This window comes from Typopeltis vanoorti, chromosome 3 (genome assembly GCF_054136105.1).
Source record: "Typopeltis vanoorti isolate ZY-2024b chromosome 3, IOZ_Tvanoo_1.0, whole genome shotgun sequence".
NCBI classification, from domain to species: Eukaryota; Metazoa; Arthropoda; class Arachnida; order Uropygi; family Thelyphonidae; genus Typopeltis; species Typopeltis vanoorti.
The window spans coordinates 124,125,959-124,142,717 of record NC_143551.1 but is presented as its reverse complement, the minus strand read 5'-3'; the positions used below and the strand labels follow the sequence as shown (position 1 = coordinate 124,142,717).

The following is a 16,759-nucleotide window of genomic DNA, read 5'->3' as shown; positions in this document are numbered from 1 at the left end:
CATTCAGGGAACATATTGCAAAGGTGGTGAAGGTAACCCAGAGGATTACTGCAATACTGAGAAGGATGCTGACCTGCAGAGATAAAGAGTTATCGTTCCATTGTATAACACCCTGATCAGACCACACTTAGACTATTGTTCTCAAATTTGGTCCCTAGGATTTGAAGGGGAAAAATTAACTGTGGAAAGGATACAGAGGTGGATAATAAAGATGGTTTCAGGACTGTGAAATGTTAGTTATGAGGATCCGCTGAGGGAATGTGGACTGCAAAGTTTGGTGAATAAAAGAAGGAGAGGTGATATGATCGAGACTTTTAAACTGTTGGAAGTAGTTACTGGGGTTGACACTGGAGAGTTCTTTTGCTTGGTGGAACAGCAGGAAGGAGCAATGACAAGGGGCCATTCTTTTAAGTTACGAAAGTAAGCTGTGAGCAAGAGGGTGAGGAGTGGTTTCTTTGCGTGGAGGGTGGTTGAACCGTGGAATTGATTGCCTGATAGAGTGGTGAGAACATGAATGGTCAATGAGTTCGAGTGGTATGATAGACTTTGTGTTTCCTAGAAAGGACCTCCCACGATGAGTCTCTTGACTTCAGTTTTGCATAATCTGAAAGTAGTTGTATGTCACCAGTTAAACCTATTCCAATATCATTAATATTCTAATTAAATAATAATGTTCCCAAAACTGACCCCTGCAACACACCACTAGTGATTGTCCTCCTTCAAGATAATTCCAGCATTATACAACTTGCTGATACCTATATGTTAACCATTCACCTATCCAACTCACTGGTCTATCATCCAGTCCCATCTGCTTCAATTTAGTGATCAACTTGTGATGTGGAATCTATCAAAAGTCTTTGCAAAACCTAAGTATACGCATCTCCCTTCTTAAATACATTCGGCACATCGTTATAGTTCATAAGCAAGTTTGTAAAACACAATCTACCTTTAACAAACCTATGCTGACAAGCACAAAGTAATTCAAAATGGGTTGATAACTTATCACCACCTTTGTGAAGTGGAACAATCAATTTTGCCTTCCTTACACTCCTTTGGGACTTGTTCTGTTGCAAGACTGTGAAACGGGTAGGCCAAGGTTGATGCTAATTCCTGTGAACATTCCCTGAAGAGTGACATATCCTCAAGTTGTACTGGCTCAATGATATCTAATTTACCTAACTTCTCATGTACCTGTTGCTCACTTAATACACCAAGTCTTCTCTCATTTCATTCTCTACACTTGAGCTTCTGATTCCACATTGAGGATGAACCACTCTGATAAACTGCAAACTAAACACCCCTACTATGTCTTCTACAGCAGTCACCAATCTCCCACTTTCATCCATTCATAGAATCTTACCATAATCATTCTTTCTTCTACTTGCCACATATCGAAAGAACTTATGACGGTTTTTCTTGACCTGATTTGCTAATTTTTGCTCGTACTGCAATCTTGTTGTCCTTACTAACTGAATCACTCTCTCCTGGCCTGATCTTTATACTCTTCATACAGCTGATTATTACCATAATTCATCTTTTGCTGCCTCCAAAGCACCTTCTTCTTTTTCTTCCAGATTTCATGCTTAATCCTCTTATTCATCCATTTGCATCTACTTTATTCAGCCTTTTGACCTTCAGAATACATTCACACATTGATGTTGTTATATATTTCATTATCAGTTCCCAAATAGCATTTATTTCTTTACCGCCCAACTCCTCATTCCATGCTATAGCTCCGAGCTGTGTCCTAGGCTTGTCATAATCCCCAGACTTGTAATTCCACATATATCCCTTCCTCACAAAAGTCTTTACATGGGCTATGGCTGCTACAACCCATGTGAACACTTCATGATCACTCCTGCCAACTGGAGGGAAGTGCAAAACCCAACTCACTATTACATCCTCTGAAGAAAGGATCAGATCTAAAACTCTCAATCCTTGCATACCCTCATTTACATACTGCCTGAGATAGTTGTCCTTCAAGAACATGAGCTATTCATTTTACTTATTCCTTAATGGTATCTCCTCATTCCAATCTATACCACCAAAATTAAAATCACCCTTTCTTTGTTGATTAACCAAATACATCTCTTCATCACACAATCCTCCACATTCCCTGGCCTATAGCAACATATAACTAAATATCTCTTCCTGTCAAGCTCTGAGGCAGAGCTTGACAGGAAGAGATATTTAGTCATGTCATGTCTTTCCTCTTTCATGTCTACCTTAATGTAGACATAATTGCTCTGCTGTCATCAACAGCACTCCCCCCCCTCCCTTCTTGCCCTTTCTATTCTCACAAAAAACACTGTATTACCCTTCCATTTCTGTTCCCTTGAGGATATCATCATCATTCAACCATATTTCACTTATTGCAATGATTTTATGGTGAATAAACTCAATCAGTGAAAGAATTTCATGTCCCTTATTTCTGATACTCATGGCATTTGTAAATAAACATAGTAGTTCACTTTTAGGTCTATAACCAGTCCTACTCAAGCCACCTGTTGTGTATGATTTTCCCACCGCACTTGCTCTTACCCAGTCACCTTTATTACCACTTAATACATATATCTGCTCAGTCTGAACTATCCCACTCACATCCCAATCTATTCCATTTCTATGCTGATCATCTCCATACATATGATATATTCACTGCTACTTTCAACATCCACTCTCCCTGTCCACTGGGCTCTGTTTCCCCTCCACCCCACTTTCCTTCTTCCTGTTGCATTCCCATTCTCTCTTCATCTTTAACACTACTACTGTTTCCATTGATAAGCACTTCAGTCTCTTCCATACCACTCTCCTGATCTCTTGCTTATATCACGTGCTTTATTTCCACATCAGTTCACTCACTCCAAAGCCATTGAAATGCAATCTTTCACATCCACAAACTGCTTCCTTTTCCTCACACAGCTCTGCAAGCATATTATTCAGGATTCTGGCTCTCTGTCTCAGCTCATCATTGTCATACCTCAGCAAGATACTGACAACCTTTCCCACTATACTTTTATCTTTCACTATCCTCAATATCTTCCCTTACATAACCACCACTAATTCTCTTGCCTTGTTTCCTTCTCATGTCCAAAGCATGAATTATCTTGCTCATTCTACCTCCTGGATAGTAGACCTTATGGACTCTCTCATTAACCAGTCCCTCTAGCTATGGAATCTCCATACACTGCTATTCCCAAATCACTCATCACCTCTTTTACTTTTTTTCTCTCATTCTATTATTTTGCACACTTTCATTTGTTTCCACTTAACATCTAATATCATTTCACATATTCCTGATTTTATTTTTCATTTTGAATAACTATTTCATCAAATGTTGTATCCCCACAATTTCATTTTCTGTCACTCCAATAGTCTCACTACCTCTCATTCTGCCACACCTTACTTGTGTTTCCTCATCTGTGCTTCCTTTTGTTTCCTTGTCACTTATTTTCACATCTTCATTCTTGAGTTCTTTCATTCTCTCTCTCTCAATCTTACTAGCTTTTGTTCCATTTCTTTCATTTATGCTATCTTTCATTCCTTCAGTCTGTTTCACATTCATTAACTCATAGTCTAACAAAATATTACACTTCCTACAAATCTATACTATCTCATCTCCTTTTCATTCTCTCCACAAACCAATCTTTCACATTTTGCTTGCTTACATATTACACTCATGACATTGAACCAATTTTGAAAAATTTACATTATTATCGCCATTTGATTTTCGCACCAAGGTTCAAAAATTCCATAAAAAAAAATAAGCCAGTAACAACTGAGCTGAGAAAATTTCCTTTCCAGGATATCCTAAAGAATTCTTTGATTATGTTATAAGTGTAAAAGGAAGAATTATGTTGGATGGATAGTTACAATAGCTGTTGGCTCTCACTATAGCAAATTCATAGGTACTATAATAACTTTGTGATCATCATATTAGTTAGACTTATAATTGGTTTGTTATATTAGTGTTTGATGTAGTGAGAGTCAACTGTACTATTTTCTAAGCATCGCTTAGTAATCAGGGGCTCATTGAGAAAAGACTCCTCATAAGGCATGGAGTGCCTGAGTATCTACATACCTCTTCTTGAAAATATTCACTAAAAATGCACATGTACATTGTCCACTGGCAGCACTATGTGCTTTGAGAAGAAATTCAAACTCATATGTTTCTTTACCACACCATTATTCAACTTTCAGGGAGAACCTCAAATTCTTCACTCATTCCTGTCATGAGCTGAAAATTTTCTATTGTATCTATGCTTTATTTACCAATGATAGATAGAAAATATGATAGATGTGTTTCTCTCATATCTCCTATCCTATTTCACAAACTTTGAAGACTGATTCCTTCAGTCAGTCCTCTTATACAGAATTCCGCAGGCCAGATAAGGTTACTTGTTCACCCAGTTTTATACAGATACCGGGTGAACCAAGACAAACCTTAGTAATATCATATCTAATCCAGATGTGGTCTTATTAAGGCATTCTAAAGTGGAAAAATAACTGTCTTATTTCTAAAGGTTAGTGTTCTTTTTAACACTGCAGTCGGCAATGTGGCCTCTAAACTTTAACTAACTTTAGCATTTGTCCATAGAATCAGTCTGTTCAAGTCACCTTGCAAGGATTCTAGCTCAGACAACATTGCATGATCAGCATATAATTGGACGTTTCCCCCTCTACACACCAGAGGTTCCCAACTTGTGTTTTCTGTGGAACCCTAGGGTTCTGCCGACAATAAAATTAGTTTTTGAGCGCTAATTAATAGTTTAAAAATATGTATGAAACATTTATTTAAATAAAGGTTCAAAAATTTCAATAAAATCTGTTGAGTCAAGTGGTGGATGAATGAATGAATCATAACCTCTTGTTTGTTTTTTATCAATTTTTCAAGAAATTTTTCATTACCATACAAGACAAGAGAGAGAAAGGAATGAATCCTGAAAGTTGTATATGAGTGTTTGTTAGCAAGGGTGTGGGACCCAGATTTTTTGCTTGAAGAATGGTAGATGAGCAAAAAGGTTACCAGAGTTGGTCATAAGTGCTCCGCCCTTTGAATGAGTTAAAAAATATAATAAGTGTTGTGTGAACACTTATTATGGGCCTCCCTTTATGAATCTCTTTGGACTCCATGTAGGTGTCTGTATAATGATAATAATAACTGAAGTTCATAGGCATGGTCATGCAAGAGATAATTCTTAATATTGTTATCATCAAACCACCACAGAGTTGGACTCATCCTTGCTGTTACACACAGTGTTCATTAGATTGTACCCTAAATTCTTCACTGGTTCTACACTAATCACACTCTTTCAAGCAATGCAAGAGTGTGATTTTATCGGCCACTCTCATTCATAAAATCTGCTCCTTACTCACTCATTAACATCATTCTTATACAACCTCCAGGAACAGACTCTGTTGTACACCTCTCTTTCTTAACACCATGACAAATCCTTTCTGTATTGATCTGACAAAAACCTTTTACCAAGGTAAAGAACACCGTGTAAAAATGGCAAAGCCAGGTAAAAATGACAAAGCATTCAGTGAAACAGATCTCATCAATTTGATGTTTTGCAATATCTGGTGCAAAACTCAATATTCTCTACCTTCTAGTCTGCAAAATAATATATATAAAGCTGAATTTTCACTGCATTGTTACCCAATAGCTGCTTATCTTCCTAATGAAACATTTAAAATGGTTTCTTCTTTCACTACGTGTTATTCCCGCTTCCTATGCAGTGTCTGCGTGTTACTTAGATGCGACTTCTTGTTAGTACCCCTCCCAACCAACCTGTCACCTAGTCTGCTGCTAGGGGTGATATATTTTTGACTGTAGCAGCGTATGTTCATGGGGCCAGTTTGCCTGCCTTCATGAAAAACGTCAGATAAACTGGCATAAAAAACCCTACTGCCTGCGTCCAAGACCAGCTAACTTGGCCATGCCTGAGGAAGATCCTCAAGTTCCTCACGTCTTCGACGGGAATCGAACCTGGGACACTCCTTCCCCAGGCATATGGTTGTGAAGCGCAAAGCCACTAGGCTAACCACGTGGACTAAAACATTTAAAATGCTTTAATTTTAGTTATTGGCCTGATGAATGCTTGTTTGGGATCATTTCTATTCAGAAAAGAACTTGTAGAATTCTAGAATTTCTTCAGAAGTTATACATTATCTATCATAAACATTTTTAATCTCCCTATTTTAATTATTAAATTTTTTATCATTAGCTCTTTTAATAGGCTGATTATTACTAATGTTACTTAGTTTTTGAATCTGTTATTATTATTATTATTGCACCATTTAGAGATATTTAGATGTTCTTTTGCTTAAATTAACTTTTATAATGATGAAAAAGAATGTGCTTTGTAACATTGATAAACAATGCTACCATTGTTTATTTTCAATCAATTAAGGGAATTAATGTAAACGGTTTATAGTATACTTCCATCAGAAGAGTTCATATATTATTATTATTATTGTTATTATTAAATATTGATGTTATTAAGTTACTCAATTTGATATCTTATGCTCAAGGAAGGAAATCTTAGTATGGATGGATTTTAAGCTTAGATAGTGTGGCACAGGAAGATGTTTTGATGGTGAGTGAATGTTGGGTGAAAGCAAGATCTGGAGAGAGAGAAATAGAACTGCTGAGAAAAGAAATTGCAGGCAAGAAGAATTTTGGAGGATAAATAGGAAGAGATTGGGAGAGTTGAGAGGCTAGATAGAATGAGAATGAGTAGAGGACTATTTAGGCCAAAAGTCCTGAATAATCCTGAAGACGGGGAGGAGGAAACGGGATAGGCCACTGTGAGATTAATGAATGGAGCCACAAGGAGTGTCATGTATGGAGATTTGATGATTTGGGGTGAGCAGAGTAGGGTGTGAGTGTTAGAGGAGTGCTTTCCTAGAGAAACAATAGAGAGTGTGGTGATAAGCAATGAAGCAAGGGGAAAATGTGGATGAGATGATAATGATTATTCATACAAATGTCCTGAAAAGTAGCATGAAATGTGTAGCAATAGATTTGACATTGATGTTAGCAATTGCAGCAGAAAAGTGAGTGAAGGAAGTGCATTGTCTCAGTATAATAATGCAGAGTGAAGCAAAAGGAAAGGAAACAAATGATTCAAGAAAGGTGCTTATGCAGATTGCACTAGAGATATTGAAATGGTGAGCAAAGATCGTGAATGTGTTATGCTAACAGAAAGCTATGTGAATGTGTGGGATAATTTTGAGGGACAAATGGATCCTCTATTCACTGCAGTGAACAAAGGATCTGGAAGTAAAAGGTGATGTGGAAGAGCAGGAAAGAGGATGAGAAAGAGAGAGAGAGAGAGAGAGAGGAAGGGATTGAAGGAGTGCAAGATAAGTAGTGTGAGTGAGGGGAATGAGAGAACAGGATTACAGCACAAACAGGGAAACAGGCAGGCACCATGCGTGAAGTGTGGATGCTAGTTGCAGAAGTGAATATGTGAGCAGATACGAAAGAAGTGGAATAGTCTGGGATGTGGTGAAGAGCATTTGGGTTCAGGGAGGATTTTCCTCATTTTTCAAGGAGCTGCTGAGATGAGGAAAATCTTTCCCAAACTCAGATGTTTCCCTCCACATCCCAGGTCACTGTGGTATTTCAGAGGAGGTGGAGAAGATAAAGGATCTGGGGGGGGGGGGTGATGGTGGATAAGGATATTTAGGGGATATGTTGCTAAAATTATGGCAGTAATGATGAGGACATTGATGGGGAGGGAAGCATTCAGATTTGGGAAGTTAAGAGATTATGGTTCCATTATATAAACCTTGATCAGGCCTCATACGGATTATCATACACAGATTCGGTCTTCTGGCTTTTGTGTTGATGAATAGTTTGGCCAAGATTGAGTCCAGAGATTGATCAAGGTGGTAACAGGTCTTTGGAATGTGGGATATGAAGATAGATTGAGGAATGCAATTTGCAAAGCTTCATGAATAGGAGGAAGAGGAAGAGAGTGGAAATGACAGGGATATATAAGTTGGTAAGGGGGTAATGTTACATGGTTAATGTGGAAGATGTTTTTCATAGAATGAGAGACAGGGTTAGAATGAGGGGATATCCCTTGAAATGTATAAGGAGGGGATGCAAGCAAGGAAGTGAAGTTCATTGTATGGAGAGTGAGTGGTTGGTGAATGAAATGCATTGCCTGACAGTATGGTGAATGCAGACATCTTGAATGAGTTTAAAGCACAGTTTGATGAACTTTGTGTATGATGGTGTATACCTTCTGCAATGTATCTTTTGACTCTGTGGAGGTCTGGTGTTAATAATAATAATGATAATAATACTAAATCAGAAAATATTTTGGTTTAGACTTATGCACTGGTTATTATTCACAATATTGTTTCAGGAAATTAATACCATAGATAATTTATAATATTAGAAGTAATAACTAAATAAATTTAGTTCACTAAATTTAGTTCAGGGAAATAATACACTAGCATTAACACATGCATGCAGGCATTACTTTAGTAAATGAGAATGAACAGAAAAAATACAGAGGCCGATAGTCTTAAAATTACACTATCACCATTGGATTTGGTTGAATGTTTTTGGCCATTGGACTAATTGTCTATGGATGTAAGTTTTTCAGATGAGACGCCCTTTAATGTGAACATATTTGTTGGGGTTAGGATAGTAGTGAGTGTAGATGTTGATTCGAGGAAATGTCCCTCAAATCTAAATTTGCTTTGTTGGAGCAAAGTAGTTTTTTTTCCATTGATATATCCTAATGTTAGCTTTGTCCTGTCTATATAGTTGGAAAGGTTGCAGCTGCAGGGTACCTGGTAGACTATATCTAGAGGTATCTAGAGGTTGCAGCTGGTCCTTAGATGAGTGAATGGGTTTATAACTCTCTCTTTTTGGTTCATTAATGGTCAAAAGACAGTATTTTTTTTAGGATCTTGGCTACCTTTTCAGAATTGCCGCAGATATATGAGATGGTGATGGATTTATTGTAGTCTGTGTTGGGAGGAGGAAGGGTATTAGTGGTCTTTTTATTTGGTAGGGGAGTGTAGTCATTGGCTAAAAATGTGTTTTGTATGTGGTTGAGTTCAGTAATAAGTGCAGTGTTATCAGAGCAAATCAATTTTGTCCTGTAGACTAGGGTTATTCTAAAGTCATTTTGTTTGAGGAGGGGATGTGACTGCTAATGCATGTGTTTACCAAGGTGTGTGGTTTTCTATGGATGGTGAAGGCCAAGGATCGATTTAGTTTCCTTGTGACTAGGTTATCTAGGTGGAGCAGACTGTTGTCACTTTCTGTTTCCATAGGGAATTGGATTCTTGGATGCTAACTGTTCAAATGGGGGTGAAGGGTTTTGGGATGTCTAGGTCATGTAATCAAATGGCAAACACATTATTTACATAGCATAGTCATATAACAAGATTGTGAGGGGAGGGACAAACTTTAAAACATTATTTTCAAACATCTCCATAAAGAAGTGGGCTGGGGGGGGGGCGGGAGAGAATGATGCAAGCTCATGGCTGCATCCATCCTCTCTTTGTTTGTAGAATTTTCCTTGCAAATTAAAAAATAACTCAGCTCACCTTATACTGATGTAATGGTCATTTTTCTCCCTCCTTATTCATGAATATCTCATTATAGCTTTGGTATAATCCAAGTAGAATTTCTTCTTAATAGCTCAAGCCCTTTCAGTTTGCCATGATTTTAGGTCCTTACCCACTCTCTAAAGACCATCTACAACCTTGGGATTTTCCTGGGGGTCTACCAGACACATCTTGCAGCTAACATCAGGATATCAGAGCACCAAGACTACATCCATTTGCACAACTATAGCTTCTCAGGTTTAGCAGACTATGCCTTGGGTATTTCCCACAGGATCTGATGAAAAAAGGCACTTCACTCTACCGAAGCAAATTTAAATTTGAGAGGCTTTTCTTCAAATCTGCCTCTGTTCTCACTATCCTAACCTTAGTCATCAACCTAATGGCTGATAGCACTTAACCAGAGCCTATAGGTGGTGTAATTTTAAGACTACAGGTCCCCCCCCCCCATATTTCTCCTGTTCATTCTCATTTACTGAAGTGGTCCCCTAATTGTACATCTTAATACTAGCATATTGCAAAATATTCGGAGTAATGAGAACAATTATTTAGTTATTATGACATTGTTAATTTCCTTGAACAACATTATGAAGTGCAAATATTGTCTAACATGACTCAATTCACTTGCAAGAGAACCTGGAAACAAACTATAGTGACCATCTAGGAGTTCTGAACTTCTCTAGAGCAGGGTTTCCAGACTCTCTAACCTTAGCCCACCCATGGTGCCAATGCTAATGTACTGTATGCACAAACTTTCATGGGTGGGTTTACATGAAAAAAAGTGTATCCCCAGTGGATGAAAAGTCATGGCTGTTTGCATAGGAAAGCAACACATGAGTTTCAAAATGAGTTACAAAAATAGATAAAAGTCAGATATTATGAATGCATTTAGTATATAATTCCTTGTTATTTATTTTAATGTATAATTCTATCGCTTCACTTGTGTTTTTGTTTTTTTTTAATATTATTTTAGGATGACATTAGTGAAGAAAGAGAGATACTCCATTTCCATTTTATGCTGTGGAAAGATTTCTTAGCACCAGAGCAACCATCTTGGCTTCTTCGTTTTATAAAAAGAGTGAATGAACATTACTGCTCTGATAGGGGTCCTTTATTAGTTCACTGTAGGTAAGTTTGTTTCATTACATAGAATAAAACTGCTTATTTCATTTTATAGAAAACTTTTGAAACACATGATGAAATTTAAATTGCAAGCCTAATTATGATTGCATTAAAAATCTTAATAGCTATGACAGTTTACTTTTGTTTTTGTAAATAAACTCAACCGTTTAGTTTGCATAGCATATTAATATGCAATGTTCCTTATTATCTTAAAGTAGGCACATCATCACATGGAACATATATTTAGCAAAGCAATTTACTTAAAAGAACATCTTTTGGAAATAAGCAGAAATATATACTGATTACTGTTTATATACAGAACCTACCTATTGATGTTGGAAGCATGATGTCTCTCTTCTCTAAGCAGGGCCACCCCATGTGGGTGTGCAGGTATATTAGGTGCCTTTGTGCAGGGCACAAAGGTGCCTACTCAGGAGGGGTGCTATTTCAAGACAATAAATAATAGTAAATTTTTATGCAATCTCTTATTCATGGAGTAAAACTTTACTACTAGATTATACAACTTCAAATAAACAGTAAGGCAAAAAAAAAAAAATGAACAGTAAACTCAACAACGAATTAGCTGCTTTGCTTTTACATACCGCTTCATGAGTGATGCATTTAGCAGGTTTGAATTGTGTTGTGATTTTTTTGTGATAATTGAAAAAAAAAATTTTTTTTTGAGATGCTCTATTTTTATGCACACATACGTATATCTTGTATTTATATACTAAATAAATAAGAATTTCTTGAAATTAATTTCATTTTAATTTGTAAATTTTATTTTATGGGGGCACTGAAATATAACTTTGAACAAAGGTGCCTCTTACCCACAGGGTGGCACTGTCTCTAACTTGACAAAACAGTATAACATTAGCATGCTTATATTGTTTAGGAACAACCCTAAGTTTGATTGTCTTGTCTTAGAGCTTAATTTAATGGAGACAGTACTATATGCATAAATTATGTCAAAGACAAAGAAGGAAACCAAAACATCGTAAAAGAATAAGACAACCCAACAGAATTCTATCATTATGCTGCAAGTAAAAGAAAAGTATAATGAGTGCCCGTTTTGCTAAAGTCTATCAACCTGGTGTAATGCAACATTGAGCTCATTGCTACCTTTTTACTAGATGAAGAAACTTAGATGTATGAGGAGAAGGTACCAGAGCTGTTGCACAAACTGAATGAAACTGATCAAGGTAGGGATCTTGAAGTTTTAACAGATAGGAAATTGAAGTTCAAAGACCATATAACATAGGTTGCAAGTAAACTCAGAGGATAATTTCAATGCTGAATTGAACCTTGATATAAAGATAAATAACAAAGTCGTTTTTGCCTCTTTGCAGGGCCTTGATAAGACCTCACTTGGACTATTGTGCAGAGGTCTGGTCTTCTTGTTTCCATGATGATTCTGATACAGAGGATAGAGTGTTAAAGATAATATCTCCTATCTAGATTGTAGATTATGAAGACAGATTGAGAATTTGTGGACTGCAAGGCACTAGTAAGCAGGAGCAAGAGAGGATGATGTGATTGTAACTTACAAACTTCTGAAAGGATCATTCAGGATATCAGTAGATGGAATTTTTCACTTTATGGAAGGTGGGGAAATGATGAGAAGGCATCCTTGGAAGTTGAGAATGAATGCTGTCAAGAAGGGGATGAAAGCTTGATTTTTCTCTCATAGAACAGTGAATGATTGGAATGGATTAGAACAGGAATGAGTTCAAGAATAGATATGGTGGGGATAATGTATGACCTCTCTAGATGTGCCCCTAACTTCCTATTGGTTTTTCTCTTAATAATAATGATAGTGATGACAGTAAAACTAGTTGGGTAGAATGCTGTCTGAAATTGAAGATGCATGAAGTCAAGAATAGAAATGTCTATGAGAAAGTGATTGGAATGATCCCCGTGAAATATGGGAGTCATCGGTTAACCAGATTTTTCTCTTTTCATCTTGCCTGGAGATTTAATATAAGAGAAAGTGAAGTGAGATCTTTCTCATGAGAAATAAGACAGGATTTTTTTTTTGGCATTAAAGTTGAGAAAATTGTCCTTACCTCACTGAAAAATGGCAAAGGAATTAGTATTTAACACATTGGATATGGAAGTACTTGAAGTTTGGTATGTCTGAACATGGCAAGGTTCATTAAATGAAGAGGAGAAATGGATTATGTAACAGAACTAGGGATTTAATTTGAAATTGAAATACTAAGATAAAGTTATTTATGTATATAGAGTAAGAGAAGTGAGCAAAAGCACAGAACCTTGGGGAACTTCAGAATTTGTAGGGCAAAGAGGAAGCAATCTATCATCGTACATAGTGAATGACCTGATCGTAAACTGGGAACCCTGTTGCAAATGGTTGAAGGTGCATCATAAGAGGGAAATGAGCCAAGTATGAAGTGCTACCTTAAAGTTCAAGGAATGGGAATAACTTGAGCAAATTGGTTGCAGTATGACCTTCTGCCTCTATAAGGGGCAAGCATTACCATTGTGAATCAGTATGCCAACAATCAGCAACCCAAGAATGCCACTTCTCAGCTTGCGGCCAACAATCAGCAAGCTGAGAAGTGGCTTCCTTGGGTTATGCGCATTTTTGTAATGTCATGTTTAGTGGTTTCATGATTCTTCTCCATTTTGCTTCAATGACAGAAAAATGCTGCAGAAACTCACCAAAGACTTTGGAAGTTGACAAATTCACCTCAGCCAACAAAAAAGTGCATCAAGTTCACAGCAAAGTCACTGGGAACTTGGGAACCAGTCAAAAAAAGGCTTAATAAAAGTTTCTGTAGTTGAACTTGAAATTGAACTTATGACACTCTAGGCAGTCTAGCACCATGGGAGGCACATGCCACTTCCACTGAGCTATGCAGGCTGAGTAAAAGGTGAAGTGAAAGATCAGGAGAGTCGTATTGAAGAGACTGAAGAGCTTGGCAATGGAAACAGTAGTAGTGTGACAGGTGAAGGGGGAGCCCAGGGAGATATGGCATAGGGAGAGTGGATGTTGGGAGTAGTAATGAGTGTATGTGTGGGGATGATCAGCATAGAAATGGAATAGATCAGGATCGAGTGGGATAGTTGAAACTGAGCAAATATATGTTGTAAGTGTAATAAAGGTGATTGGGTGAAGAGCAGGTGGGAAAATCACAACCAACAAGTGACTTGGGCAGGACTGGTTATAGACCTAAAAGTGAATTGCCATGTTTGTTTATGAAGTCAGGTGTATCAGAAATAAGGGAGATGAAATTGTTTCGCCGATTAAGTTTATTCACTCCAAAATCATTGGAATTAGTGAAACATGGTTGAATGAAGATGATATCCTAATGGGAATAGAAATGGAAGGGTATGCTGTTTTTCAGAAGGACAGAAAGGACAAGAAGGGAAGGGGAGTGATGTTGATGATTGCATGGAAATTATGTCTGCATAAGGTACACATAAAAGAGGATATAACGAATATCTACCTGTAGTAATGGTTATGAGGCAACATGGTGGAGGTAGAGGTTGACAGGAAGAGATATTTAGTTGGATGTTACTATATGCCAGGGAATGAAGAGGGTGGTGATGAAGAAATGTATAAGCAACTTGGGTTAGTAAACAAGGAAAGGGTGAGATATACTACACTCACAGAAAAATTGCCAGAGAATGAAGAGGGTGATGATGATGAAATGTATAAGCAACTTGGGTTAGTAAACAAGGAAAGGGTGAGTATTATGGGTGATTTTAATTATGGTGGTATAGACTGGAATGAGGAGATACCATGTGGAAATAAAGAAAATTATTTAATCGAGTTCTTGATACACGTTTTAGATGATATGTAAAAGACGACACATAAGGATCAAGAGTATTAGATCTAATCATTTCAAGAGGATGTGATTGTGAGTAGGGTTTCACACTTTGCTCTAGGCTAGCCACAATCATGAAGTGATCACCTGGGTTGTGGTTTATTCATTTTGTATAGCTATAAAATGAATACATCTCCAAAAAAGCATTCAAAAATATGTACTCTCTCTCTCTCTTAGCACACATCCATGACTCACAGAAAAATTGCCAATGAGTGTGTTGTTGGTTTGGGTACTGTTGATGTGGTTTTAAAGAGGTTTAGGGATACAGGTATTCTCCTGACAGAAAAGGAAAATGCGGGTGAAAAAGGAAAACTACACTTACTCAAGATCGTTTACTAGTTAAAAAAAGTAAAATGAATCCAAGATTGTCTGTTTTAGACTTAAACAGAGCCTTGGGAACTAGTGGGATTAAAGTTTCTGACATGACAGTTCATCGAAGATTGTTGGAAGCAGGGGGGGGGCAAAAAAGAAACAACTGTTGACAAAGGGTATGCAAAAAAAAGAGGCTTCAGTGGGAAAAAGTGTACAAAGATTGGACTGTTGAGAAGTGGAAGAAGGTCATATTCTCAGATGAGAGCCATTTCTTTGTTCAAAGAGAGTGAGTACCCTATGTTTGCAAATCAGTGGCTGAAAAGCCTTCTCCTACCCACCTTCAACAACCTCCTAAACACCTAGCTAAAAAGATATTCTGGGGTTGTTTTACATGGACAGTCCAGGATCACTTGTGTCTGTTGACAGTATGATGAAAGTGATCAGTACATAAAAATATTAGGGAAAAGAGTGGTCCCACAGATCCAGAAAGACAAAGAACTCATCTTCCAACAGGATCTCACTCCATGCCACACTTCAAAAAAAGTGAAAGGGTTCCTTAAAAATCACAACATCTAATTATTTCAGTCATCAGGTAACTCTCCTGTTGGACAAGGACCTGAAATTCAGGGGTCACATTGCATAAGTTGTGAAGACATCACATCGAATAATGACAATGATGCAGAGAACCCTGACATGCAGAAATAGAGAGGTTATGATTCCATTGTATAAGGCCTCGATCAGGCCTCATATGGATTATTGTGCACGGATTTGGTCACTGGGTTTTCATGGTGACGAGAATATGTTGGAAAGGGTACAGAGAAGATTCGCAACGGTTGTCAGTGGTCTTTGGAATGTGGAGTACGAGGACAGATTGAGAGAATGTAAGTTGCAGAGTCTCGTGAATAGGAGGAAGAGGGGGGGGGACATATAAACTGGTCAGGGATTGTTATTAGGTAGACATGGAAGCGATTTTTCATAGAATTGGAGAGGGGAGTAGAACAAGAGGCCATTGCTTGAAACTGTATAAGGAGTGTGAGCAAAGGAGTGAGAAGCACTTTGCATGGAGGGTGGTTGGTGAGTGGAATGCATTGCCTGAGTATGTTGTGGATGTGCACACATTGAATCAGTTTAAGACGCAATTGGATGAACATTGTATGCAATAGTGAGTACCTCCCACGATGAGCCTCTGACTCCATGAAGGTCGGGTGTTGATAATAATAATAATAATTAACTCAACAGCAGATTTGTGGGCCATAATGAAAAAGACTTGGAAAATTAACTTGTGATACAAAGAATAACTTAATATATAAGTATGGTTTATATAAGTCATCTCAAAACCATAATTTTATATAAGTTATAAAAGTATGGTTTTGAGATGCAGAAAGAAGTAAAATATGTTTTATGTTGGTAGAGTAAATGCCTAAGCAAATTAATGAACTAATTAGGAACAGAGGAGCACATATAAATTATTAGGTAAAGTTGGCATTTAATTTGGTACATTTTTTCTTGAAAAATTTTCTTTAAGATATATGTTCTGATTAATTTGCTCACTACTGTATGTACTATAACAAGGCGTTGAATGTACTGGACAAGGAAGGTGCATATACAGTGGTATACTTTGATTTTGCAACACTTTTGATAGGATTTCCACAATAGGATTTCAATGGAATGCAAAATATATACTTGGCAGGGAAATTTTAGAGTAAATATGTTGAGGTGATAAGAGACCTCAGAGTAGTGGTGGACAAGGATCTGAAATTCAGACGTCACATTGCACAAGTTGTGAAGCCATCAAATGAGATTATGGCAATGATGCAGGAGACCTTAACTTGTAGAAATGAAGAGGTTCTGATTCCATTGTACAAGGCCTTGATTAGGCA

General features: G+C 37.3%; 1 protein-coding gene across 1 annotated transcript in view; it reads left to right on the top strand.

Annotated features, from left to right (window-relative positions):
- The window catches only part of LOC150108538 (tyrosine-protein phosphatase 69D-like), a 655,365-nt gene that overhangs the window by 487,397 nt on the left and 151,209 nt on the right, over positions 1-16,759 (top strand). Inside the window, exon 19 of the mRNA XM_090390483.1 lies at positions 10,568-10,722. Within this exon, the coding sequence (XP_090246609.1) occupies positions 10,568-10,722 (155 nt within the window). The remainder of the gene's footprint in view (positions 1-10,567; positions 10,723-16,759) is intronic.